The sequence below is a fragment of the Sebastes umbrosus genome, chromosome 1 (assembly GCF_015220745.1).
Source record: "Sebastes umbrosus isolate fSebUmb1 chromosome 1, fSebUmb1.pri, whole genome shotgun sequence".
Lineage (NCBI taxonomy): Eukaryota > Metazoa > Chordata > Actinopteri > Perciformes > Sebastidae > Sebastes > Sebastes umbrosus.
This window is the reverse complement of record NC_051269.1, coordinates 36,652,737-36,677,176: the sequence shown is the minus strand read 5'-3', so window position 1 is coordinate 36,677,176 and position 24,440 is coordinate 36,652,737. Positions and strand designations below refer to the sequence as shown.

Below are 24,440 nucleotides of genomic sequence, written 5' to 3'. Positions count from 1 at the left end.
GGAAAGTTCTTTCATTTATCAAGACATTTCTGAAGAGAGAGACAAAGTGACAAAGAAAGAGAGTCTGAGTAGAGTAATGATTTTCTCCGGCGTGACGCCTTGTTTGCGAGGATATTAAGTGCAGTGATATTTGTTTCTTCTACTTTTTCAGATCGTGACGACCTTGGACCTAACTATCCGCAACGCTTGCCAAGAGACTGGAGTCTGTGATCGCAACACCTCCTCAGCTTCTGCAGGAGGGCATGAAGTGCAAGCGCGAGTGACAGGCAGCGTGAGCCAATGAGCTTCACGGCGGACCCGGCTCTAGTCCCAGACCGGGACAGACTCCCGCTCAAAAAGAGGGACCAAAGGCCGAGCTCACCGCCGCCGCCGCAGCAGCAGCAGTGTGATGCTGCGACATTCAAGGCGCCCTACCCTTACAAGAGCCATGGGGAATTTAAGACGAAGCACACGGGCCCTTTCCAGCCCGTTCCGAGACGGGTTCCTGCGCTGTACCAGCCCTGGATGCAGACTCACTCATCCACCAGGTCCAAACCTCACGACCTCTCTGCGTTCAGGGATCATCATGGCTGGGCGGAGTGGAGAGAGTTCAACCCCCTGCACCCCGGATGGGCCTTTTCTCACCACTATCAGCACCACTTGTCTGGCACACCTGCGCTCCACCTGGGCCACCCGCACCACCCTTCCAGGTTCAGCCCCGTTTCCCTGGTTACGGAGGGTTTCCAAAGGGTGGGTGGAGGGTATGGCTGGGAGCAGCTCAAGACATTAAGGGACAAGAGTTTTATCGCAGAGAGGCAGAGCAACGGGAGGAATAAAGGGCCATATGTGAGGAGAAGAGACAGAAAAGTTGAGTTTTTTCCCAGGGTTGAAAAAAGTCCTCCATCACTGAGCACATGCCTACCTCACTCTCCACACGAGGACCTGCAATACGATGCGTCGCACAAATCAGCAAAGGTTGCCAAACATCCCGCTTCCTTCATAAGAGTTTCCTCCGACGAAATCTCAAGCAACACCTCCACGAAGGAGGACGCATCAAGATCTTCTGCTCTCCCCTCCTCTGGGCAGGCCTCTTCTTCTTCTTCCTCCTCTTCCTCTCCGAACCGTTTCCCCTGGCTGCTCCCTCACTTCGTGGCCGGCTCTCTGATCGAGCTCAGAGACGGGCGGCTGAGGAGGGTGGAACACCTGCAGACGGAGGACTTCCTGCTGGGATCACAGGCCTGTCCAGACCTGCGCCTGAGCTGCTGCACGGTGCAGAACATCTCACCTTCAGCATCCTCCTCCTCCACGATCTCGCGACTCCTCATCCTGCTTCACGACCAGCAGTCCCAGGTAAGAGAAAATCAATTTGTAGTATTCACTATTCACAACAGACCCTTCACATGCATTCCTTTTCTTACGTGGTATGTCTTCCAAATGTTGCATTCAGGTCAGATGGGAGATGCTGTACAATCTTTGACATTTGAAATTTAAATACCAGAAAGTTAAATACCAAGATGTTTCTACTGCATCCGGTCGCGTTTTGCAGTATGCAAGCCAGCATGCTTTTCTGGCTATTCTGACCCACAATCCTCTGTGCAGCGGATCTATGAGCAAGAGGGTCAAAGTTCAAGGTGCAATTTTATGACGAAGTAGTAGATCCCAATTGTTTGCATACTTTCTGACACTGGTGCCCCCAGTCAACTACACACCTGTAAAGTTTTGTGACTGCTTCTTGTACGTTTGTGACGCCTTCGTGTTGACAAAATCTGTCCACAGACAGATACATAAACACCTGGCAAAGTACTCAAAACCACCTCTGTGTAGGGCTGTAAATCACCAGTTTCATCACAGTACGATATTATATTGATTCTTTGGACAATGATGTCATATTTGTTGATATGACAAAGTCTGACACGAAACAATTTCAATTTGGTTCAATTCCTGAGGCCTGCCATCGATATGAGACGATATCATAAGCCCATTCAACACAATCAGTTACATTTATATCACCTCACAAAAAGCAACTAAAATATGATTTGACAGTTTTATTACTGAGCTCTTCCAGACATTTAAACAATCTTTTCTTTTTACTAAAAAGAAATGTAAAATGAAATGTGAATTTCAAAATAAAGGCATATCTTAAAAATGATATGTATTGATATTTTTACTTTGCATCGATGATTTTGGATTGTTGATAATTCAAATTGATATATCGATTTGAGAAATGTATCGTTGCAGCCCTACTTCTGTGGTAGTTCCCCGCTACAGTCGGTGTCTCCAGGATGACACGATGACACACATACAGACTCACAAAGTGAAAACAATACTAAACACACGCTGACGCAGCTGGTAATTACCCAAATAACTATTGACATTTAATTTCATTATGGCAGGACCTTTAACCTAACGTTGTGTTCGGCATGTTGTAAAATTATATCAACCTTTCAGTTATATGTCAGGGTTATCGGTGTTAAAGGCCCAGTGAAACGGAGGTTAGAGCGCCTTTAGCTTCTGTACTGTGACGTACTCCCCAGTGAAACTGAATATTTGAGCGGTGTACAGTTACAAGAGAGATTTAAATCAATCATTCGCATTTGATTGGACCGTTAAAAAGTGGGCGGGCTTAGAGTTTAGCTCGATACGGAGCTACAGAGGAGTGTGGCGCCACACAAACACCTCCCTTGTTGCTAAAAGTTGCAGATTGATTGATGGATAGATGTCACGATATTATTGGTTGAAATTGGTCGGTACTAGCTTATGTAAGCACACGTCATATTTTGTTTTATTAGAAGAAAAGATGATTGGATTAAATTGGATTTATAAATTTGGATTTGATATAAAAAATACAAAGAAATTGTTTTTTGTAAAAAAAAAAGAACTGCATATGTTAAAAAGGTGCACAGTATGACCGGGGTTATGATCTAAAAGGGTTTAATAGTAATTTTTTAAATTGAAATAAATATTTTATTAGTACAACTCTGCACTTATTAAAGGAAACAAATGTTTCAGATTAAGTACATATAATAAATTCTCCAAACTGGAGCAGTAGCACCCCCTGGTGAACAAGTGTGTAAGCTGCATCTCTGTGTCTAATCTCCCCGGTAACCTCCTCCTCCTCCAGGAGTTGGTGGACGTCTACGTGGAGTACCCGTTCTTTGTGCGTGGGAGGGGCTGGTCTTCCTGCAGCCCTCAGAGGACCGCCCGTCTCTGTGGACTGCACTGCCGCCAGCTCAGTGTGGGGGACATCTGCCTGGCTCTCACCCCTATCACAGCCCCCCAGCCTCCACCGTCAGCCTCCCTGGAGCCAAAAACCTCACCCAGTGAGTCAGAGAGGGGGTGTGAGTCCCTGAAGGCACCACAACCCCGGCTTCCCCCAGAGGGGCCAGAACGGCTGGCAGGGGGGCAGAAGAAGGAGGCAGAGGCGGTCCGCAGGAGACACTATTCGGCCCCTGAGCTGAGAGGTCCAGGGACTAACTGCATGTAGGGAGGACGGTTGCTGTTTTAAGGAGAGGAAGCATGTCGATCTCTTTTAAGCTCTGCTATATTCAGCCTATATTTGCTGTCTTTCTACCTCCTATCTCTGTGCTTGACTGTCGTTTCTTAATTGTATCTTAAGGAGTAAAAGCTAAAGAGGAAGAATAAGAAACTCTCAGGAAGGTAAACTTATATTAGCATATTAGTCAGGGTAAGTTAGGGATCAAACTCTGACTATGTGAGTTACTTGATCTATGATAACACAGAATTCAGATCTTACCATGTGAGAGAACTCAGGCTATGTAACACATCTTTGTGAGAGAACCAAAGCTGTTTCAGTGACGGTGAATTTGAGAAAGATCCTGTAGGCTCAAAGAATATTGTTTTGGTTTTATGGCGTGTTTCAAAGTGTTCATATTATTTCAAGCAGTTCTGACTAAATCAGCCCACGTTCCTTGAAAAGCACAGAAGAATACTCCCTCAGGTCCTTCGCTGCTGATCATATCGTTCACAGTTCTATCTCCTCCGCCTAATATTACGTAAGACCTCTTTATGATCATTAATGAAAGCTTTCATTCCAAATTACTGCATATCCTTAATGCCAGAAACATTGACAATCAACGCCACTTCTGATTGCGTCAGCAGGATTAAGTTTTACGCTTCTACCTCTATTTTCTATTTAAGGTGACAGATGCATAATATAATGTGTGTTTTTAACGGTGTGGGCTGTGTTGTGATACGCTACGTTGGAAGCTCTCCGCTTCTCGGTGAATGTCAGCGTGAATGCCTATATTTGCCTGGTTGTTACAGTATATAGCTGCTTTGCTTTTTGTACCGACGCTCCTTTTTAAATGTCCGTCCTCGTTGTTTAAGAGTGGAGACGCTTGTGCCATTCAGAGTACTTTAAAAGCACAATCTGTGATTGGTGTATGGCGCCATATGTCAGCACTGCAATGTGATTTCCTCCTGAGTATACATTTCGACAAAACAATTAAATTGTACACGATGGAAATGTAGACCGAGTGGACTCAACTATGATGTCACAGCAGACGAGGCGCTGTACACATGAAAAGGTGTATGAATGACACGATGACGCCCGAGGCATTTAGTGTGCAATAAGAAGGCCTTTCTTGCTTTTGGCGTGTCATTGGTACGCCTCGTAGTCTAGACCTGTACTGAGAGTAAAAATGCTAAGAGTAGAGTTAGGGTCGTGTCTAGAAAGTAACACGGAAATTGCGAAACTAGGCAGGTTAGGCATTGACCTCGAATGACCTAGAGTTAGTGAAGTAGAATAAAAAGCGAGAAAGACCACGTATGGCGGGCGGGAGAGGAGGCGTAAGAGCACAGGCGCAGTTTGTGTTGGTTCAGGGAACTCACTGAACTCCCTAGAAATGCATCTATATTTTTTTTATAATAACCTAGAACTAATAGTTTATTGTAATGATGAATAATGTCGACCTTGTGTCTTCATATTGACAGAATAATGTGGTATTTTTATTTACTTATAGCCTAATAACATCAGACACTCTCTGTCCATGCACCGTCAAATATGCACTTATTTTACGCCATGTAAACAAACCACGTACCTATCAGCTGTTTGGTCAAGATCAGACAAGAGACGTAACCACTTAAAAGATGGGTGGGTAGTACTTGCTCTCTTTTTAAACAGAAAACAGTTTTTTTACTGCGATATTTACTGAAAATGATACAATACAGCAAACAGTAGTCTAAGTAAACTTTCAGGTTCCTGGTGATCTCACTCCAGCCAGCTGTCACCTTATTTAGGTGTTTGTAGTGAAATGTAGTGATAATTCTTCATTTCAATTTCACCAATCAGCTGTTCCTTGTCCGTTTGAATAAGGAATAAATATAAACTGGGCATCTGATAAAAGTTCACCTCAAAACATCGTGCTGCGCTTCGTCGCTCGCGGACAGTTAGTTCATTCCAATAGAAAACACTGCAGTCAAACTGATTTTGTCACCTATGCTTGCTCGCGTCACATTCTGTTTGGAGGGTGTAATATGTAGACTACACGCATCCCAATACATTAGACCTCTCTGTGTTGTACACATTACATTCCCTCTAGATTTTTTTTGTGAACCCCCAACCTTAAAGTTCAAACTGCGCGTATGAGTCCAACAAACACAGGACATTCAAGAGACAGATGTTGGAGACCGATGTTTTGTTACGCTAGTGACGTGTTTTTCATACTTATGTTAAGTTGTTTCGTACGTATTCTACTTAGTTTGCGTTCTTATTTTAAGCCCAACCATGACAAAAGTGAGTGGTTTTGTTGCCTCAACCTCTTGCCTCTTGCATGGCGTACAAATGACACACAAAAGGCCTAAAATGCGTCCTCATGACATGCGGCGTGTCCTTGTAATGTTGTGCTATTCATACGCCTTCCCGTGAGACCGGGTTGTGTACACACAGATTGGGTCTTAACCTTGTGAAACAGTTTTCTCACTGTTATAATAAATGTCTGTAAAGTTTTCTGCATATTTCTTTCATATAAATCTCAGAAATCACTAACAAAACATGAATTTACTAGCCAAAGGTGCGTTGAATGCCACTGTAAGGAGGCCAAATGAGGTAAAAACACACACCTGCTTCTTGTTTTATAGTTTCCATTTATTCAACTACTTTAATCTGACAAAATAAAATTACAGCTTTCTCTTTGCCCACCTGCAGCTCAGGTTTGACCTCAGGAGGCAGCTGCAGTCGAGGCGACGGTGCACGCCCCGATGTCCGTCTCACCAAGATGAATCACTGACATCTTGCCTCTCACAGGCCTGGTGATCAAACTGTGCGTCTGCACCAGGATGTTCAACAGGCAGGCCTTTCAGTCCCACACTGTTATTAACAGTCTCGACTGCCAGTCTTCACTGAGCTCCTCTACATCAGCTGCCAGATGTCTCACACCTGACCCGGTCCAAGTGGCCGGCTGAACCACCAGATCAACGCCGGTGAGTTTTTTTTTCTCATCATTAAGTTCATCCAGCTGTTCCAAAAGAAAAGGAACAGGAAGATGGAGCTTTTAAAGTCTCATAAGTTGTGAAATAAGTTACCAAATGCACATTTCCACCCAGGAAATATTTTATATTCTGATGGTCAATGCTTGAATTCAAATGCAGCTCGATGTGTGTTGCACATTAGGGAAAATAGTAACTGAATGTTTTGTTTGAGTCTCTGAAGTAGCTCCACATTGCTTGAAGTCCTTTCAGTGCACTTTTTCTTGCCAAACTCAAAGGGAAGCAAAAGAAACCCCTTTGTTCAACCAGTCTCTGTTACCAATAGTTCTACTTGGTTTGTGGTAGTGGTTAATACTGCATGGGAGGCTCAGCTGCTGCTCATAAAACCACCAGATTTGGCAGGAGCTCCCCGATGAGCAGCCACTCAATCATCTCTTGTCTCTGGTTCCTTCACTTCCGCCTTTCTTGAGCGTCCCCCCCCCCAGATTCGCCAAACTCACAGGAAAGGGGGGTTCGAGCGGTCAGTGGCAGCCGCAGGCTCTGACCACCATGTTGCGGTACTTCTTAAGGATGACGTTGGAGCTGTCGTCAAAGTAGAGCACCGAGATGCCGTGGAGCTGGGTGGGGGCGCAGCAGGGCTTAGGCACCGTGTCCGGGTTGATAAAGTGCACCTGCGGTCAGAAGAAGCACAAATCAGTCGTCACAGAAAGTGGAGGTTGTAGTGAAAGTGTTAAAGTCATCATCACGGGGGCTGTTTGGGACTTACCAGAGTTTGCACGATGGCGTGATTGGTGGCGTTCATGTAGGAGTTGAGAGGGAAGGCGCATTCTCCCTCGCAGTAGTACGCTGCATAGCCCTCTGGTGCTATGATCCAGTCCTGGTCAGAGGAAAATGTAAAAGTTAAAGGTCTTATTGATAAAAAAAATTTTAGGGCTGTCAATCGATTAAAATATTTAATCAAATGTACCTTAAAGGGAGATTCGTCAAGTATTTAATACTCTTATCAACATGGGAGTGGGCAAATATCCTTGTTTTATGTAAATGTATGTATATATTTATTATTGGAAATCAAGTATCAACTCAAAACAATGACAGATATTGTCCAGAAACCCTCACAGGTACTGCATTTAGCATAGAAAATATGCTCAAATCATAACATGGCAAACTGCAGCCCAACAGGCAACAACAGCTGTCAGTGTGTCAGTGTGCTGACTTGACTATGACTTGCCCCAAACTGCATGTGATTATCATAAAGTGGGCATGTCTGTAAAGGGGAGACTCGTGGGTACCCATAGAACCCATTTTCATTCACATATCTGGAGGTCAGAGGTCAAGAGACCCCTTTGAAAATGATCATGCCAGTTTTTCCTCGCCAAAATTTAGCGCATGTTTGGAGCATTATTTAGCCTCCTTCATGACAAACTAGTATGACATGGTTGGTACAAATGGATTCCTTAGGTTTTTCTAGTTTCATATGATGCCAGTTTCTTTAAAACTGAGCCCGCTACAACCTAAAAATGGCAAGTTGCGTTAATGCGTTAAAGACATTAGTGACGCTAAAACAAATTTGCGTTAATGTATTATTATTGTGTTAACTTTGACCGCCCTAATTTTTATGAAGACGAATATTTAAACAAAAAAAGAAAACATTGTGAATTAATCATTGAAAAAATGTTGGCGGGTCCAAAATGAATGTTTTGTTTATCTCTGTGGAAGATATCTGACGTTTGGTTCCCAGTTCTAACGAGGCTCGTGAGTCAATCGTAAAACAACGTTGGTATCACGCGGTGTCTCTGGGTCGTCAGTTAGTGTGGGAAAAACAGATAAATGGCTGAGATTGATCTATGTATATATTAAATACTGAGATTAATTGTCACTTTTGGATATAAAATGAAGTGAAATTATTTCAAAATGAGATAAAGTGAAAGTTCAAAATTTTACCTGCCATCCCAAATCTCTGAAACTGACATACAGCTCGTGCTTTTTACATCCCTCTCTGGAGAGGCCAAGCGTATCTGAAACAGAAAACATGCAAGTATGAGCACACACAAGTATCATAGTACAAAAAGTATTAAATGCCAGCTCATTAAAGTCATTAAAACCACGAGTAGAGTCAGTTTGAAGGGTTTGGGCACCTGTTGCAGCCTCCACTGCCTTTAGTGCATCTTGGACAGTCCTCTGGGATTTAGAGCGGTTCGACTGGCGTCCCTTGTTGGCAGAGCGGATGCTGCGGAAGCGCACCTCATTGGCTTTGAAGAAGGCGACCATGAAGGGTTGCTTGTCCTGAGGTCCGCTGCCCGTCAGCAGCCCCGCCAGTCGGGGGTTCCTCCTCTGACCTACAGAGGGAGACAGGGGGAGAGAAGATGACAACAACACACATCTAAGCTTCTACTAAAAACCATTTGTTCATCCTAATATGACCACAGTCATAACTTAAACTCTGTAAGAACCCCCCTATACACATTTACTCAATATGTGGTGGAGAGCCTTAAATCATTCCTCCAAACAAAGACTGTATTCTTGCTGTTGTTTCTGTGATGGATCCCTCCCCGTGATAGTTAATGTATGGCAGTGACTGACCGTGGCTGTCCTCCAGGACCAGGTGCAGGCCGAGGTTCTGCTCAGGGTTGACCAGCCAGAGGTTACTGGTGACGGTCAGGTCAAACGCCAGCCAGCCCTCCTCCGCAGCCCACACCTCTCGCTGGTCCAGCAGCAAGAGCTCCACGTCACTGAGGAGAGGACGGTATGTGAGTGAATTCAAGGCATTTCAAGGCTAAAAGCACTGAGTGTCAAAACGTAGGTTTTCAGTGGAGTATCTCATTGTTTGGCTGCAAAATGAAACACATCACAAATTGATATTAATGTTATATGTTTGCACAAAATGATAAGTTTGGAAAAACGCCATGGTGATGAAATGTCTAGGGCTGCAACTAACTATTATTTTCATTTTCGATTAACCTGTTGATTATTTTCTTGATTAATGGATTAGTTGTTTGGTCTATAAAATGTCAGAAAATGGTGAAAAATGTTGATCAGTGTTTCCCAAAGTCCAAGATGACCTCCTCAAATGTCTTGTTTTGTCCACAACTCAAAGATATTCAGTTTACTGTCATAGAGGAGAAAAGAAACCTGAAAATATTCACATTTAAGAAACTGGAATCAGAGAATATTGACTTTTTTTTTTCTTAGAAAATGACTCAAACCGATTTAATCGATCATCAAAATAGCTGGTGATTAATTAATAGTTGAACACTAATCGATTAATTGTTGCAGCTCTGGAAATGTCTGCTGTGATTTGTTGCCCATCTTTTGTTTTTAAGTTTCTGCAAATTGATTTTCATTTGTGAAATTAATTGAAAGCAAGGGGTTGTCTGGGATGTATGAAAACAATCTTAAAGTGCATTGGTATGCTTAGGAAAATGGTTGGCTGTCATACAAGTTACATAAAATTAGTATTTAATAGGCTAAACAATGCTACATGTGTGGTCCTCTAATAGCTACAGCACAGTTATAAAGTATTAGGACAGCTTGTTTTATGTTGTTTTGCACATCGGGTTTAAAATTAAACAATGATGTTAAAGTGCTAATTTGGGCCTTTTGTTTGAAGGTGTTTACGTAACCCTCGTTATTCATAATCCCCCAATGCTAGGACAACGCAGCAGGAAAATAATACATTAAAGGCAGCCGAGAGGTTTTCATTGCCAAACAGTTGAATGCTGTTGAAAAGCCAAGTCAGACACCTGACCTCAGTCCAACTGAGAATGTGTTTCATTCGTTGAAGACCAGACTGAAGGCCAAAACATAATTAATGTAATTAATAGACACAGTTGATGTATGTGGGCTGTAAATTCCAGACAGTCAGAGACTGCAAAGGAACCATATACAAAACATATTTTTAATTAAGTTTATGTTAACTTGTTTCAAATGATGCTTTGTCACCTTTGACCTGCTCAGTTATATAAAAGAGGGGGCTATAATCAACTTCAACTTAAAGCTGAGAGACAACTATTTAATCTCATAGTCATTGTTTCATTTCAAATCAAATATGTGCTGGAGGACAGAGACAACCTGACATCAAAGAACTAGCGGCGACGAAGGCCGCCAGTTGCACTCGAACACATCGCAAAAACTGCACCGACGTCCAACTACCACGTATGTCTGCGCCTGCGTGACAGGAAATAACTCTCCACACCAGCAGGCGGCGGTAGTCTGTATTCGTCTAGCCAGTGGGTAATACTAACACACACTAACAGGCATGCGCCAGCCCGGCGATGTCAACAAAGCTCGGAGAAGCTCAGATTACAACACATACAGAGGGAGAGTGACTTCATTCTCTGCTCAGGTAGACATGACTCCTTTATATCTTTACACAGCTGCTATATTAATGCTCTGGGTATTTTATAGAGCACCTTTAACATTTGTGGCTGCAAATACACTGAATCAGGATATATAAAAGCTTTTCATAGTGAATTGATTCGGCCTGAATTTAATAATAATGCACCATATAGTGCAAAAAAGCACAAACCGCTGATAGACATATGCATTGCAAATAATAAATGAAAACAATAAATTATTTAAAATATTTCAATGCAAAATTAAAGATGATTTGTTTTTGTCATTTCAGCCTCAAAACGATGCGTAGTGAGTCATCCAAACATCCAGGGTAAGTCCCCGTCATCATGCAACACCCTGAATCCTGTATCCACCCACAACGAACAGCCACTATCAAAGGAGAAAACTCCTATATACTGATATGTGCCGTCTTAAGGGCAGATTTCACAGACAATAGCTTTGTTTACAGGCTGAGTTTCAGACCCTCAGGCAGACGTCTGCCTTTAGTCCTGCCGCCTGCTCGTCTGTGAATGACAATGGTGTTGCCTTTAACACCATCGTCAGCCCCGCTGTCACCGGTGAAGGACTTTAAATCTGCTGCCTACACATGATCCCTTCTGCTGAGAGCGTTTATGATGTGGGTGGTAGAACTTTGATTTGAAGGAGATGTGTGGCGTCTAATTATTCTACAATCGGATAATCTGTCGTGTTGTAATCCAATTTCAGATGTGGTTTGAAAACTGTGAGAGTACAGACAGACAGAAACATGGAGTGACCACCTGCGTAAGAGAAAGAGAGTAAATTGACGTCTTGAGGGGTTGAGAGTGTTATTTGTGGTTGGAGCTGCGTGTTATAAATGCCGGTCTCCCGGGGACTGTCCTGATCTGACTGTGTGAGAGTAAACTTGCTCTGGAGGGAACCACTGTGTTTCTGTAATTGACACTAATGTCTGTGTAAACAGCTCCGGCGCTGACACTAACATCAGCAGAAATAACCTGTAGGGAAATGCAGACAGACGCAGCCAAAGCAGACAGATCTGTGTGCACATACGGCAGCCAAACAAGCAGTCAGAACAGGAAAACACACAGTAGGTGTTTGTTAACCACACTATTCATAATATGTCAGCAGCATAAGAGGATAATCATTATGTAGCAATGAAACCTGCTACTATGAAGACTTCATTTGAAAAATGCTTTAAAGTTTCAGTCCATCCAAATGGAAAGTGAGTTTTGAGTGCTCACAGTACTGAAGAATTACATTTAAACATTTAAAATATTCACCAGCAGCATGTCTTAGGAACTCGTTTCTACTGAAGAAATAGTCTCTATTAAAACTGTTGACAGTGTGTTGTGGAGATTACCCAGACTACCAGGAACACTGTTTGTGAACAGTCACATATTTTGCTACGCTAGCGGTGTGGCTCTGGAGATGGTGCCAACTGAAATATCTCAACAACTAGGAATGAAACTACTGAAAACTAATGAACTGAAACTAAGAATCGTTGTGTTTTCGTTAGCTTAGAATGAGCCTTTCATATCTACACAGGGAGTGGGTCTTCTTCATGGAGTCCTCCATGTTGCTCCGCCATGTTTCTACAGTAGCCCAGACCGGACAAACCAAACACGGGCTCTAGAGAGAGCCTTTCACGTCTTTTCCCGCAGTCTGATGGCCTCCGAGCAAGGCAAATGGCGTTACCACCGTTTTGCACTTGGTGGCTCGCGTTACCGCAGTCTTGGAAAGGGAGGAGTAAGGCGGAGGGTACTCAGTTGGTTGCCATCTGCAACCACACCACTAGATGCCGCCAAACCCTACACACTGTACTAGGGATGCTCATTTTGAAATATTTTCTTAACCAATAACCGACCCTTGTTAACCGATTATTAACCGTTAACCGACAAGATTTGTGCCTCGTACCAGCTGCAGGAGCACAACAGATATTCGTTGACGGGAGTCCCCAATTCACCCGTCCGGGAGCGTTAACTTAGCAGCCACGATGCTGCGTGTAGTGTCACGAGCCACTTTCCCAGAAGAAGTCTCCACCGCACATTTAGTTTAGTTTAGCAGGTTGTCAGCTGTGTGTCTGCCCGGCTTAACTTTAGCGAGTGTCCAACAAACAGTGTGTATTTGTGCTACGTTAGCAGCTCTAGCATTGCCGGAGGCTCGCCGCCGCACACGTAGTCTGCGTAACTTTAGCGAGTTTCCAACAGACCGTGTGTTGGCGGTGAGTGTGAGGTTGTTGGTGGCGTTCTAGCTGTGAACGTAAGTGTAGCAGTGTGTGTACAGTTTATTTGTCGGTGAATAAATAATACGAAACTACATCTCGCTGCGCTCAAGCGAGCCAGAGACCGGAGCCGACCTCCTGTATCCTGCAACTCCGGCTCCTCTGAGCCGCTCAGCTTTTGAGTTAATTATTAACATTTCTTTTAACCGATAGCGTTAATCAGTTAAAATGCTTAATGTCGGTTAACGGTGAAACAGTTAATTATGGACATCCCTACACTGTACCTTTAAGTAAGAAAGAAAACACCCATACCTGTCTGGAGGCTCCTGCAGGACCTGGTATACACTGACTCTGAATGTCTCGTTCTCGTAGCGCTCCTGGATGAAATCCTTATAGATCCTGAACTCTGCTGCTGTGACGGCCTCTCCCTCTGGGATACGGGAAAGGTCAAACCGGAACTCTCTTCTGTGCTGCTGGTACAGAAGATCCTGATCCTGATCAACTACCAGGAAGAGAGAAAAAAAAACAGAATAGAGGCGATAAATCAGCATTTGATTGATTGCTTTGATGTGCTTTATCAAAATGCTCCATCGGGGAAGTTCTTACATCTGGGGAAAAAAGGGCAAACCACCGTGAGTACAATCAGATGGTAAAACCAGTCGGCGGTTGCATATCTGTCAAAACTGTCGCCGAATCAAACGCTGCTCTGATGTGTGTCACTCTGCCCACATCTCGGAAGCGCTGGGTCAGAAATAGGAAAAAACCCTGCTGTGAAGTGATTGATCTAAACATCGCTTAAGTCTGCCATACGTGCCAATGAATGTGGGGGAGAGAAAAAACACACTCAGGGCTCAGTTTGGCTCCCTGCTTTAAATTGCACACATGTGCAGACCACAAGAAAAGGCCTGTTAAGGCACTGCCCGGAAAACCGCAGCTGCCAGTGTGCTTTTACAAACACACTCACATAAAGTATAGAGAGAGACGCACAAATTCATGTGTGACTTAACTACCAGGGCCTGTACCACCCACACCTCCCTGATCATTTTCCCATGTATCACTCTGATTGTAGAGGATAAAGTAAAGCAGCAGTAGCCGATGGCACCGTGGGGTTTCCGACCCGCCCTGAGCCAGCTGAAGCGCTCCAACACTCAGACTTTCCAGGAGAACGGTGGTCAGAAAGACCCCAAAGCTTCCTGAAGCTTTCCAGTGTCCTGTTTTCACAGCGCTCGCCAATGTGTTTGTCCTTGGAAAGAGCAGTGGAGGTCTCCGGTGAAGGTGTGCAGAGCCGAGCAGCGATTAGTCACCTTAAACACATCCTGCCCACTGGCGTACACCATGACATCATCATGACATCAGCCTGCGTCCACTATTGTTTCAGACACACAGCAACTCAACACTACAAGCTTTCATTTTTTTCCACGAAAGTGCGCACGGAGTCTTCTAAAAACATTTCTAACGACACAAAAACACACACAAGCCGTTTGTCGTTAAGAGCGCTGCATTCTGAACCTTGCTAGTCATTTGTTTGACCGCAATTAAATGCTGGAAGGGAACGAGGGGTGTTTTTATGAAAGCAATAATTGCTTGTAAGGACTCGGTGTGTTTACGTTAGGGACCATTAGCTGCAGAGATCAGACCTCAGATATGCAAACTTCCCTCTGGGAGGCATTTCAACACTTCAGATTACTCCTGACACTGCAGGGCCACACAGCCACGAAGCTATCATTAACCTATTGCAATTTTATAGTAAATGTTTTGTTTTTTACACATCAGCATGGGTGGTTTAAAGATATATTACAATGTCTGCACGAAAACAAAACCAAAAAAAAGACAAATATATGACCTTTTTGGAACTGCTTATAACATATCAGTCAGGCTCTCTTTATTTTTCAATTGACTAAAGTTAGTTGTAAATCTTTTAATCAAGTGAACAGTTTCTGTCCTTTCAAATCCACGAATGTCTGTATAAGTTTGACTGCGTTGCTTAAAGGAACAGTGTGTAACATTTCAAAGGATCTATTAGCAGAAATGGAATATAATATTCATAACTATGTCTATATAAGTGTATAATCACCTGAAACTAAGAATCGTTGTGTTTTTGTTTGCTTTTGTTTTGCTGAGCCCTTCATATCTACATAGGGAGCGGGTCTTCTTCATGGAGTCCGCCATGTTTCTACAGTAGCCCAGAACGGACAAACCGAATACTGGCTGTAGAGAGAGCCTTTTACGATTTTACGTTACCTGAAAGCCACCGTAGTTCTCCGACACGCTTGTGAAACTGCAGAGTTGCAAAACCGTGGTACCGCCGTCTGACTTCCGTTGCTCCTAGAGTAGTGTTATTATGGTAAGGATGGCCTCTGGGGCTACATCTACACTAATACATTTTCATTTTAAAATAAAAACGATCTCCGTCCAGACGAGCATTTTAGAGCTTCAGAATTCATCTTCGGCCATACTACGATGCCTGAAAACGCATATCACTTGACCATTCACGTACACTGGGCATGCGCGTGCCGGTGTGAACAGGAAGCTGCACTGGACATGGGAATTGATGCAAAGCGCTTGAATAATAGCTTGCCTCCTGCACATGCAGGCAGTAATAGCATTATAAAATGAAGAATTTAACAGCACAACAGCTGCCAGCATAGACAACAAGGTCAGCAACGCCTGTAACTCGTTATCCATGTTGAAATTAACCACTAGTGGTCAAGGCTGATGTCATTTGTTTTCTTCTGGAAAAGGTTCCAGGGAAGGACCCAATCAAGAAGCAAACGTGGGTGTCTGCGTCATCGTTTTCAAAGTTCTCCGTTTCCGACTAAAACACACCCCTGAGTTTCAAAACTAAAACTGGGTCAGCAGCGTTTTCAAACGAGTAGTGTGGACGCCAGGCATAAGCGTAGGAATATTTTTGCATTTAAAACAAAAACATATCAGTGTGGATGTAGCCTGAGTGCCGCGAATGGCGTTACCACGGTTTTGCACTCGCCGGCTCACGCTACCGCAGTCTTGGAAAGGGAGGACTGAGCGGAGGGGTACTTAGTTGGTTGCAGTCTGGAACCACACCACTAGATGCCGCCAAATCCTACACACTGTACCTTTAAGTTGTTTTCTTGCAGATTATTTGAAGCACCAAAAAGGCCTTTTTGATAAACAAATATTGCAAGTACTTTTTTTGCTGCAGAATGTAGCACCGTGTCTGCTTATTGATGACAAACCAAGTCTACTGAATTGAGTTATTCTGCACATGGTTTAAAAGACAGAAGAGGGCTTAAAGGAATTATTTTTCAGACGTATGTATAAATAATGAGAAGGTTAATGCAATTTTCTGGTGGGGCAAATGAAATTCTTCTTATGATCTTTTTTTGCTTCCTGCAGATCAGCTTGGCAGGACAAACACATGTCTTCCCGTTTGTTCTCAAAAACACAATACACCTTCTGTTCTCCAGCGACACGGTCACTCCTCCAACTGTTAGGAGAGCATTTTGCACTCTTTCTGTCTTAATGAAAGCCAGTGACATTTCTGGTCATTAAGCCCTTTCCCATGCTCCGCAGGTGTTTCGTGGCTAGTCAATGCAACAAAAAGAGCCCATACTGAACGCACGTGTACACGTCTCCAGGCAAAGATTTCAGCAGCGATAAACAAGAGGGTCAACATGAGGAGCGGGAGAGCAGAACGGCTACAAACTGATGAGATTGAGTGTTAAGTCAGGCCTCTGCACTACATTCAATGCATTTCTTTATAAACAAACGTTCAAGAGCAACTACAAATGTGCAGAGTAGCAGCTGCCTTGTGTAATGTTGCATGACAACGAGACGAATGCTTCCTGCTGGTGATTTTGAAGTATGACCTGTGGTTTGGCGTTCTAACAGAAGTAAACATATGCGGCCGTGTATGTGCATCAGCATGTGTGCAGTGATGTGATATAGTGCATGCGTGTGTAGACTTCATAATATGACTACACAGGCTCTCAAATACAAGTGAAAAAAGAAGGGTTGACTCGTTCCCTCCGAATCCTTTCCCTCTAACATAATTCATTTCAATAAAAGAAGACCTATTATGCTCATTTTCAGGTGTATACTTGTATTTTGGGTTTCTACTAGAACATGTTTACATGCGTTAATGTTCAAAAAAGTCCAGCCCGCTCTGATTGGTCAACTGAACCAAACTCTTCGGACTCCGCTCCAGCTCCGCTCTAACTAGCTTTGTCTGAGCGAGTGCCAAACTAGCCGCTCAGTTTGAACTTTCAGGTTGGGGGTTCACAAAAGAAATCTAGAGGAAATGTAATGTGTACAACCCAGTTTGGTCTAGTGTATTGGGAGGTGTGTAGCTAACATATTACACCCTCCAAACAGAATGCAATGCAAGGAAGCGTCATTGACAAAATCAGTTTGATCGCATTGTTTTTAATTGGAATTAACTAACTGGCCGCAAGCGATGAAGCGCTGTGCAGCGAGCCGTTTTTAGCTGAACCTTTGTCGGGCACTGTTTCTTTTAATTCCTGTCGCTCGCTTTGAAAGCGCTGCAACGGATGAGTAACAGCTGAATCATTGAGGTGAAATGAGGAGTTATCTATCCGATACCTCTTCATTTCACTACAAACACCTAAATAAGGAGGCAGCAGGCTGGAGGAAGATCGCCTGAAAGTTTACATAGACTACTGTTTGCTGTATTATATATCATTTTCAGTAAATATCGCAGTATAAAATCTGTGTTTTCTGTTTAAAAACACAAACGTCAGAAGATAGCAAGTACTACTCACCCATCTTTTAAGTGGCTATACGTCTGATCTGGAGCGTACAACTGATGGGTACTTGGTTTGTTTACATGACGTAACATAAAGTGCATATTTAACGGTGAGGTCTGAGAGTGTCTGATGTTATTAGGCGATAAGTAAATAAAAATAAATCACAAATCTATCTTCTTCTCTTGTTGGTTTCTTATTCTATCAATAAGAAGACACAAGGTCGATATTATTCATCATTACAATAAATTATTAGTTCTGTGTTATTATAAAAAATAGATGCACACAAACTGCCTGTGCAAGGCAGGAATTATGCAAATGTGTTACTTGGTGACATCACCACATAACTGAAGAAAAGGCGGGACTTCAGGCAGTTTGTGTTTCTGTGGGGGAGAGTAACTCCCTTTTGGCGTGGGCTTTGTAACTTTGCAGACCTTTTACATGCACAAACTTATTAAACTATATAACACACTAAAGGAAAGGGAAAAGGCACAAAAGCATAATATGTCCTCTTTAATACGAGTAAATGAGGCTGATTTGTCTAAAATATTATTCTATGTCCACCTGCAGGATGTTCCTGGGAGCACTGGGAGAAGAGGCTGGGCAGCTCTACAGCAGCTCTCCGTCACACTGGAAGCTGTGGTCTTTGGAAGGGAAATACCATAATCCAGTTCAGTCTTGAAGCGATCATCCCAGGACCACCAAGACGGAGTCACTTCCAGCACATTGTGGGAGCCCTGGCGAAAAACGCTGCCAATCATCAGCACAGGAGGAGGCCGTGGTGGGTTTTTGAGAGAGAGAAATAATGCGCACTCATTGTGTCCTTTTCTTCTCCTCCTTCCTCTTTATAATCAAACTCCTCAGATGTGGAACCACACAAAATCTGCTACGAGTTTTCAGAAACAATGTTTCCAGATCTCATTAGCTTAAAGACCGTCAGTTAAGAGTTCACGACTGAAGACGTAAAATGTTATGTTTCAGATTTTGTTTTTACAGTCTCCAAATGTTTTGTATTAACTACACATGTAGGGGCTGAATAATAACTCTGAATAGCTCTTCAATTAAAAGCTTCAGTTCAGTCTCAATGGCAAACAAGCAGACAGGAAGGTTAAAGGGTTCTTTGAGACTTCATCTCTTCAGGTTGACCTTTAACCCTCCTCCTGAGGCCAGATTGAAGGGTGGGGGGCGTAAAGAAGACATGGGTTAGTTTTGGATGTAACCACATCCGGATAAGAGCCACAGGCACTGTGCCGTCTGCTGTTTTACCATGGTGATATCAGTGCCGCTGTAGGATCTCCAAGGGAAACAACGGCAGGATTTGACTTTTATAAATTCAATAATGTCTCAGTGAATCCCCCCAACTCCCACCTGTGACCCGTGTGATCTGCACCGTCCACACAAACACACAAACAGACACATAAATGCAGGAATGCAAGCACCTGCACTGACAGAGATTAGTACATCAGTAACACGTGTTTAGATGCAGCCTGTATCTTGATCTAACTTGTCTCTCACTCCCTAGGGGTTTAGTAAATGCCCGTTCAATTCCTAGTCATGCGAAACAAAGCCACGCTAAAGCCTCTCCCCCAGAGCTTTGAAGGGATTCTGGGGGAAATCGGATACAGGCGTGTTGTCATAACATTTACAGCTCGGGGGATGCATAATGCAGCTGATTTCAAATGAAGAAAGTGACCTAAAAGCCACCATGTCAGGAACACTGGCTCTCACACAGACTTAACTAGTGCACTCTGTCGCAATGGGAGACTCGACAACAAAATGGAAAACATTTAACACCTTGAATCAATCAGATGACAGAGATGAAACTTCCACTGAACAACATAATAAGTAGTCATTGATTGGGACATTTTGCAAAGAATACTCATTTATAGGCCTATAATTAAAAATATATATATATTTTCATGAAAGCATTATTACTAGAGGCGTGGACTCAAGTCACAAATTGGATGACTTTAGACTCAACTTGACAAAATCAAAAAAGAATTGAAACTCAACTTGGACTTTAACCTTCTGACTCTGATACTTGTTACCTTCCCCCCCAAGCACAAAGATTTAAAAGTTAAAACAAATTTAAAGTGTCAATTAATTTCCTGGATAACATTAAAGGGGAACAGCAACTAAATTAAGAATTCCAGTAATTTCCATGACCTTGGAAAGTTCAATCAATATTTTTGAACATGAGCTCCTCTCTCTCAAAGCCGGAAACCAGAGAAGTAAGTCTCAAACTTGTGATGTCATAGGGTATAAAGTCTGGAGCTGCTCCATTGACAATAAATGGTAGGCTGATTTTGTTTGTTTGTTTTATTTTTTATACCCAAATGAGCTTTATTCTACTGTAGTGTTGTCATTTGTGAAACAGAAAATGTTCCCTTATACTTCGATGATTCTCCTGGGTGCTCTCAGTGTCACCTAGAACATCTCTCCCTATTCATTGTCTATGGAGCAGCTCCGGACTTTAAACCCACCCGATGACATCACAAATAACAGTTTTAGCACTCTAGTTTTTGGATTTGGGAGAGAGTTGTTCATGTTTACTAATATTTTTTGGACCGTCTTAGACCATAGGAATAACATGTATGAATTTTTAAAATGGGCGTAGAGTTCTCCTTTAAGTTTATTCAGATCAGAGATTAATCAGTTTAATCAGATGACGGAGATGAAACCTCCCCTGAACAACATAATAAGTAGTGGTTGATTTGGACATTTTGCAAAGAATAAAAAAAATATTTATTTTCATGAAAACATTATTATCAGACGTGTGGACTCGACTCACAAATTTCATGACTTTCGACTTGACTTGACAAAATCAAAAAAGACTTGCAACTCGACTTGGACTTCAACACCAACGACTTCACTTTTGACTAAATGACATTACATTTGGTGAAAGGTGCATTATGACTTGTTTAGGACTCCAAACTCAAAGTTTAGGACTTGAGTTCAAAGACTTGAGACTTACATGTGACTTGCAAAACAATGACTTGGTCCCACCTCTGATTATCACTGCAAACCAAGTCCATGTAGCAATATTTAGTGTGCATTTATATACACTAAAATACATATAAGTAAATATTAAATAAATATTGAAAGTTCAAATAGGAAAAAAGGGGTAAGTAAAGGCGGATTGTGTTTTGTTTTGTTTTGTTTTCCTTTCACTACTTATGTTTTTTGTATTTGCTTGTCTCCATTTTTTTGGAGAGTTTGCCCTTAGTTCCTAGTATTGTCTGTTTTTGTTGATATATATAAAAATGAGGCATGATACACATCCCACAGAAGTCTGTATCACTGACATGCACATGCTTCTTAATAAAAATATTTGAAACGTTAAAGGGACTGTTTGTAACTTTTTACACGTATAAATCTACCGGGTCAGGATCCAATGCGCGCTCGCGTACGCTCGCGTACGCACGATCACTCCACACTGCAGAAGAGTTAGTTTAGCTCTGAGAATATCTAGTGAATGGAGTGGAGGTGAGTGGACGTTTGTGCAGAAATAACTGCTGCAGCTCCTCCAGACCAACAGAGGTTTCCCGTGTCTTGTGAAGTGACGGGGCTCCTCAGCAAGAAACGTTATCGTCTCCGACCGGGTGCCGGTGTCTTCCCTGTTCCCACCGGCTGCAGTCAGGAGACAATAACGTTACTTGCTGCGGAGCCCCGCTGCCTCAGCCCCGGAAGCTGGGGCAGGAAAAACCAACACTAGGATCAGCATTGATTCATGGAGAGACCTTCGTCTGGTCAGCTAACATTACTGCCAAGCAGGTGAACTATAGAGTGATATTGTGGTTTTAGCTGACGTGTGTCGCCTCACTGTTTTGAGCGATGCTCGTTCATGTCTATGTAAAACGAGCACAAGCGCAAACCCAACGCTGACTTTCGTTGACTTAACGGCCACAGGTGTCGCTGTTAACAAGCAATTCTGATTCTTACAAACAGTCCCTTTAACGACAAAGATAAACAAGACAGGAAGACAAAATAATCATACCAGCGGTGAAAGTATTGTAAGTAAAAGTATTAATATCACAGTGGACTGTAGAAATGCACCGTTACAAGTAAAAGTCCTACATTCAATACTTTGCTTACGTAAAAGTACAAAATAATTAGCATCAGAATATACTTTAAGTACCAAAAATAAAAGTACTCATGATGCAGAATTGCCCATTTCGGAATAATATATATTATATTACTGGATAATAATTGGTGATGCACTAATGTGTTCATCACTATAATGTTGCAGCTGGTAACGGTGGAGCTCATTTTAATGACCATATACTACTGGGTAGATTAATCTATAATAGTGTCATTTTTTTTTAATTCATTATCTTAATTTGAAAAGTAACTAAATTTATCAAATAAATGTAGTGCAGTAAAAGGTACAATATTTCTATTTTTTTTTTTTTCTGAAAGTTACAAATAGTCCCTTTTAAAAAAAAAAAAAAAAAAAAAGTAAAGACATTGTAAACTCACCGAGGTTGACAAAACTCATCACGGTGTCTGCGTCATCCAGGAAGCGGCTGTCCTGCGGGCTCACCTTGGCGGAGACCTGAGTCGGTAAAACGGGCTTATAATAAGAGTATCCTTGCGGCTCTGCGTCCGTGGAGAAGGAGATGGTGTTGTAGAGATCCAGCATGAACATCGGAGCAGCGTTGTGTTTGGTGTTGTGGAGGTGGAGCGGTCTTGGACGGTGTGGTAGTCCCAGGATGGAGAGGATCTCCCGCTGCATCTCTCTGCGCTCCTGACTCCGCAGCCGCCGCTGGATGAAGCTGGAGCGCACCTCGGTGTCCGCGGAGGAGTTGGAGAAGGAGACCTGCGTGGCCACCGCGCAGTAACACCACGACAAGAGGGTTGTTATCGTGGTTAAAGCGCTTGGCAACATTTTACCCAACTTTTACGCACGACTAAACTAGAGTAAAGATAAAACGAGAGTTTTCCTAAACACACTCAGGTTATCATCCTCTGTCGTTGCGCACTGGTCTGTCTGCTGTGATGCGGCTGAGCGCTCCTCTTGATGCCAACTAAGGGTTTTATGTTGAGGCGCTGCGTCAGGGGAGGAGCAGGAGGGGTTTAAAATGGGATGAGATTGGGAGATTGGGAGTTTATATAATGTTTATAGATTATTTTATATATTGTATATTGGTAGAAATTAAATGCTTTTATTCTTATTTTATTCTAACGTTTTATATAGATAAAACGTTAGAATAAAATAAGAATAAACTGGAAACTGGAATGACTGGAAAGATTGGGAGATTGGGATTGCGAGTTTATATCATGTTTATATCTTATTTTGTATATTGTATATTGGTAGACATTTAAAATTTGTATTCTTATTTTATTCTAACGTTTTATATAGATAAAACGTTAGAATAAAATAAGAATTAAAAAAAACCTTATACAATATACAAAATAAGCTATAAACATGATATAAACTTGTTTAGGGAAACTCTCATCTTATCTTTCGACTAATCATTTTTTTTATTCTTATTTTATTCTAATGTTTTATCTATATAAAACGTTAGAATAAAATAAGAATTAAAAAAAATTAATTTCTACCAATATACAATATACAAAATAAGCTATAAACATGATATAAACTCCCAATCCCAATAAACAGTATAATAACAAAAGACTAGTCTTTTGTTATTATACTGCTTACTTGCACCAACAAAACCAAAGCAAATTCCTTTAGTATACCTCTTACACCTGGCAACAAACACGATTCTGATTCTGATTCTGATTCTGATTCTGATTCTGATTCTGATTCTGATTCTGATTCTGAGGGTGTGTTGGGGGGTTAGTCAATGAAAAGTAGGGCGAGAATGGCTCAGTGTCCTATCATGAAGTGTTGGTAATAAGATAGGTGGGGTGTGGACCTTTCAAAACCAAAGTGTCCCATCACTGCGTCCTTTGTTTGGACATGATTGTTTGGTCACTGATGAAAGTGGACTTAATATCTGATTAGCACACCTTTTCCCTGGTGGTCTGCAGCAGCCAGCCTCTCTCTGTTGTGACCACATGGTTCATAAACATCAACAGGACAAATCCTGCCTATGTTGCTTATAACAGATCTGGACAATTCACACTTTCAAGTTTACTTTATGAGGTCAAATTAAGTTAATTTCTCAAGTATACTTTATGTAGTAAGTATACTAATATCAGTGTACTAGTAGTATACATTTAAGTGTAATACTTCAATTCTCCTTGGGACTTAATTGGCCCACTTTTTAGTTTATAAAAGTATACTTTTAAGTGTACTTTAAGAGTAAGAATAGTAAACTGAGTACAAAACTAGTTTACATCTGAGGTGTATTTTGCATTGCAACTATATTATGAAGTGAACTATACTACAAGTGAACTTATAGGTATGCTGTTAGTGTACTAGTTATGTATTTGTAGCCCATGTTTTAGTTTATGAAAGTACACTTTAAAGTATACTCTCAGTAAACTACTATTTTATTAGTTTTTACTGCAAGTATAGTTGTAAGTTTTCTTAAACTTATAGCACTTAGCTAATGATTTATGCATTACATTAAGAGACTCTTTACTATTCGACTTGTGATAAGATTAAAAAAATATAATAAAATGGAGAATGCAAAAACGTAGAAAATTCTTGGAAGATTTAAAGTAAATTAATATAAAAACATACAAACTCTCACACCCTCTAATACTCTATCAATAAGTAGGCATAAGTATACTTTTCTGTATACTTG

General features: G+C 42.0%; 3 protein-coding genes and 1 long non-coding RNA gene across 7 annotated transcripts in view; 2 read left to right on the top strand and 2 right to left on the bottom strand.

The window, feature by feature from the left end:
- LOC119491845 (ataxin-1-like) overlaps positions 1 to 5,944 on the top strand; it is a 45,667-nt gene extending 39,723 nt beyond the window's left edge. For all 4 annotated transcript variants that reach the window (XM_037776131.1, XM_037776361.1, XM_037776204.1 and 1 more), the window contains 2 exons: positions 152 to 1,329; positions 3,101 to 5,944. In XM_037776131.1, coding sequence (XP_037632059.1) covers positions 280 to 1,329; positions 3,101 to 3,463 — 1,413 coding nt within the window. In that variant the 5' untranslated portion in view covers positions 152 to 279 and the 3' untranslated portion in view covers positions 3,464 to 5,944. The remainder of the gene's footprint in view (positions 1 to 151; positions 1,330 to 3,100) is intronic.
- LOC119492355 (inositol hexakisphosphate kinase 2-like) overlaps positions 1 to 24,440 on the bottom strand; it is a 1,011,171-nt gene that overhangs the window by 768,683 nt on the left and 218,048 nt on the right. The gene's annotated exons all lie outside the window — the stretch shown is intronic.
- LOC119492634 (bone morphogenetic protein 7-like) lies at positions 6,064 to 23,110 on the bottom strand. Its single transcript, XM_037777252.1, has 7 exons — positions 22,201 to 23,110; positions 13,292 to 13,481; positions 9,007 to 9,155; positions 8,562 to 8,762; positions 8,368 to 8,441; positions 7,193 to 7,303; positions 6,064 to 7,097 (listed from the first exon to the last, which is right to left on the bottom strand). Exons 1-7 carry the CDS (start codon positions 22,607 to 22,609, stop codon positions 6,948 to 6,950), a joined length of 1,284 nt encoding a protein of 427 aa, XP_037633180.1. The 5' UTR covers positions 22,610 to 23,110; the 3' UTR covers positions 6,064 to 6,947.
- Positions 6,337 to 19,934, top strand: LOC119494203. The gene is made up of 4 exons (XR_005208153.1): positions 6,337 to 6,420; positions 9,023 to 9,169; positions 11,051 to 11,089; positions 18,292 to 19,934. It is a non-coding gene; the product is annotated as an uncharacterized LOC119494203 (long non-coding RNA).

Coding starts and splice junctions, on each gene's coding strand:
- LOC119492634 (XM_037777252.1), bottom strand. CDS start 22,609: ATGTTGCCAAGCGCTTTAACCACGATAACAACCCTCTTGTCGTGGTGT. Junction 9,156..13,291: donor CTGCAGGAGCCTCCAGACAG/GTATGGGTGTTT, acceptor TCCTCTCCTCAG/TGACGTGGAGCTCTTGCTGC. Junction 8,442..8,561: donor GGCAGTGGAGGCTGCAACAG/GTGCCCAAACCC, acceptor TTTCTGTTTCAG/ATACGCTTGGCCTCTCCAGA.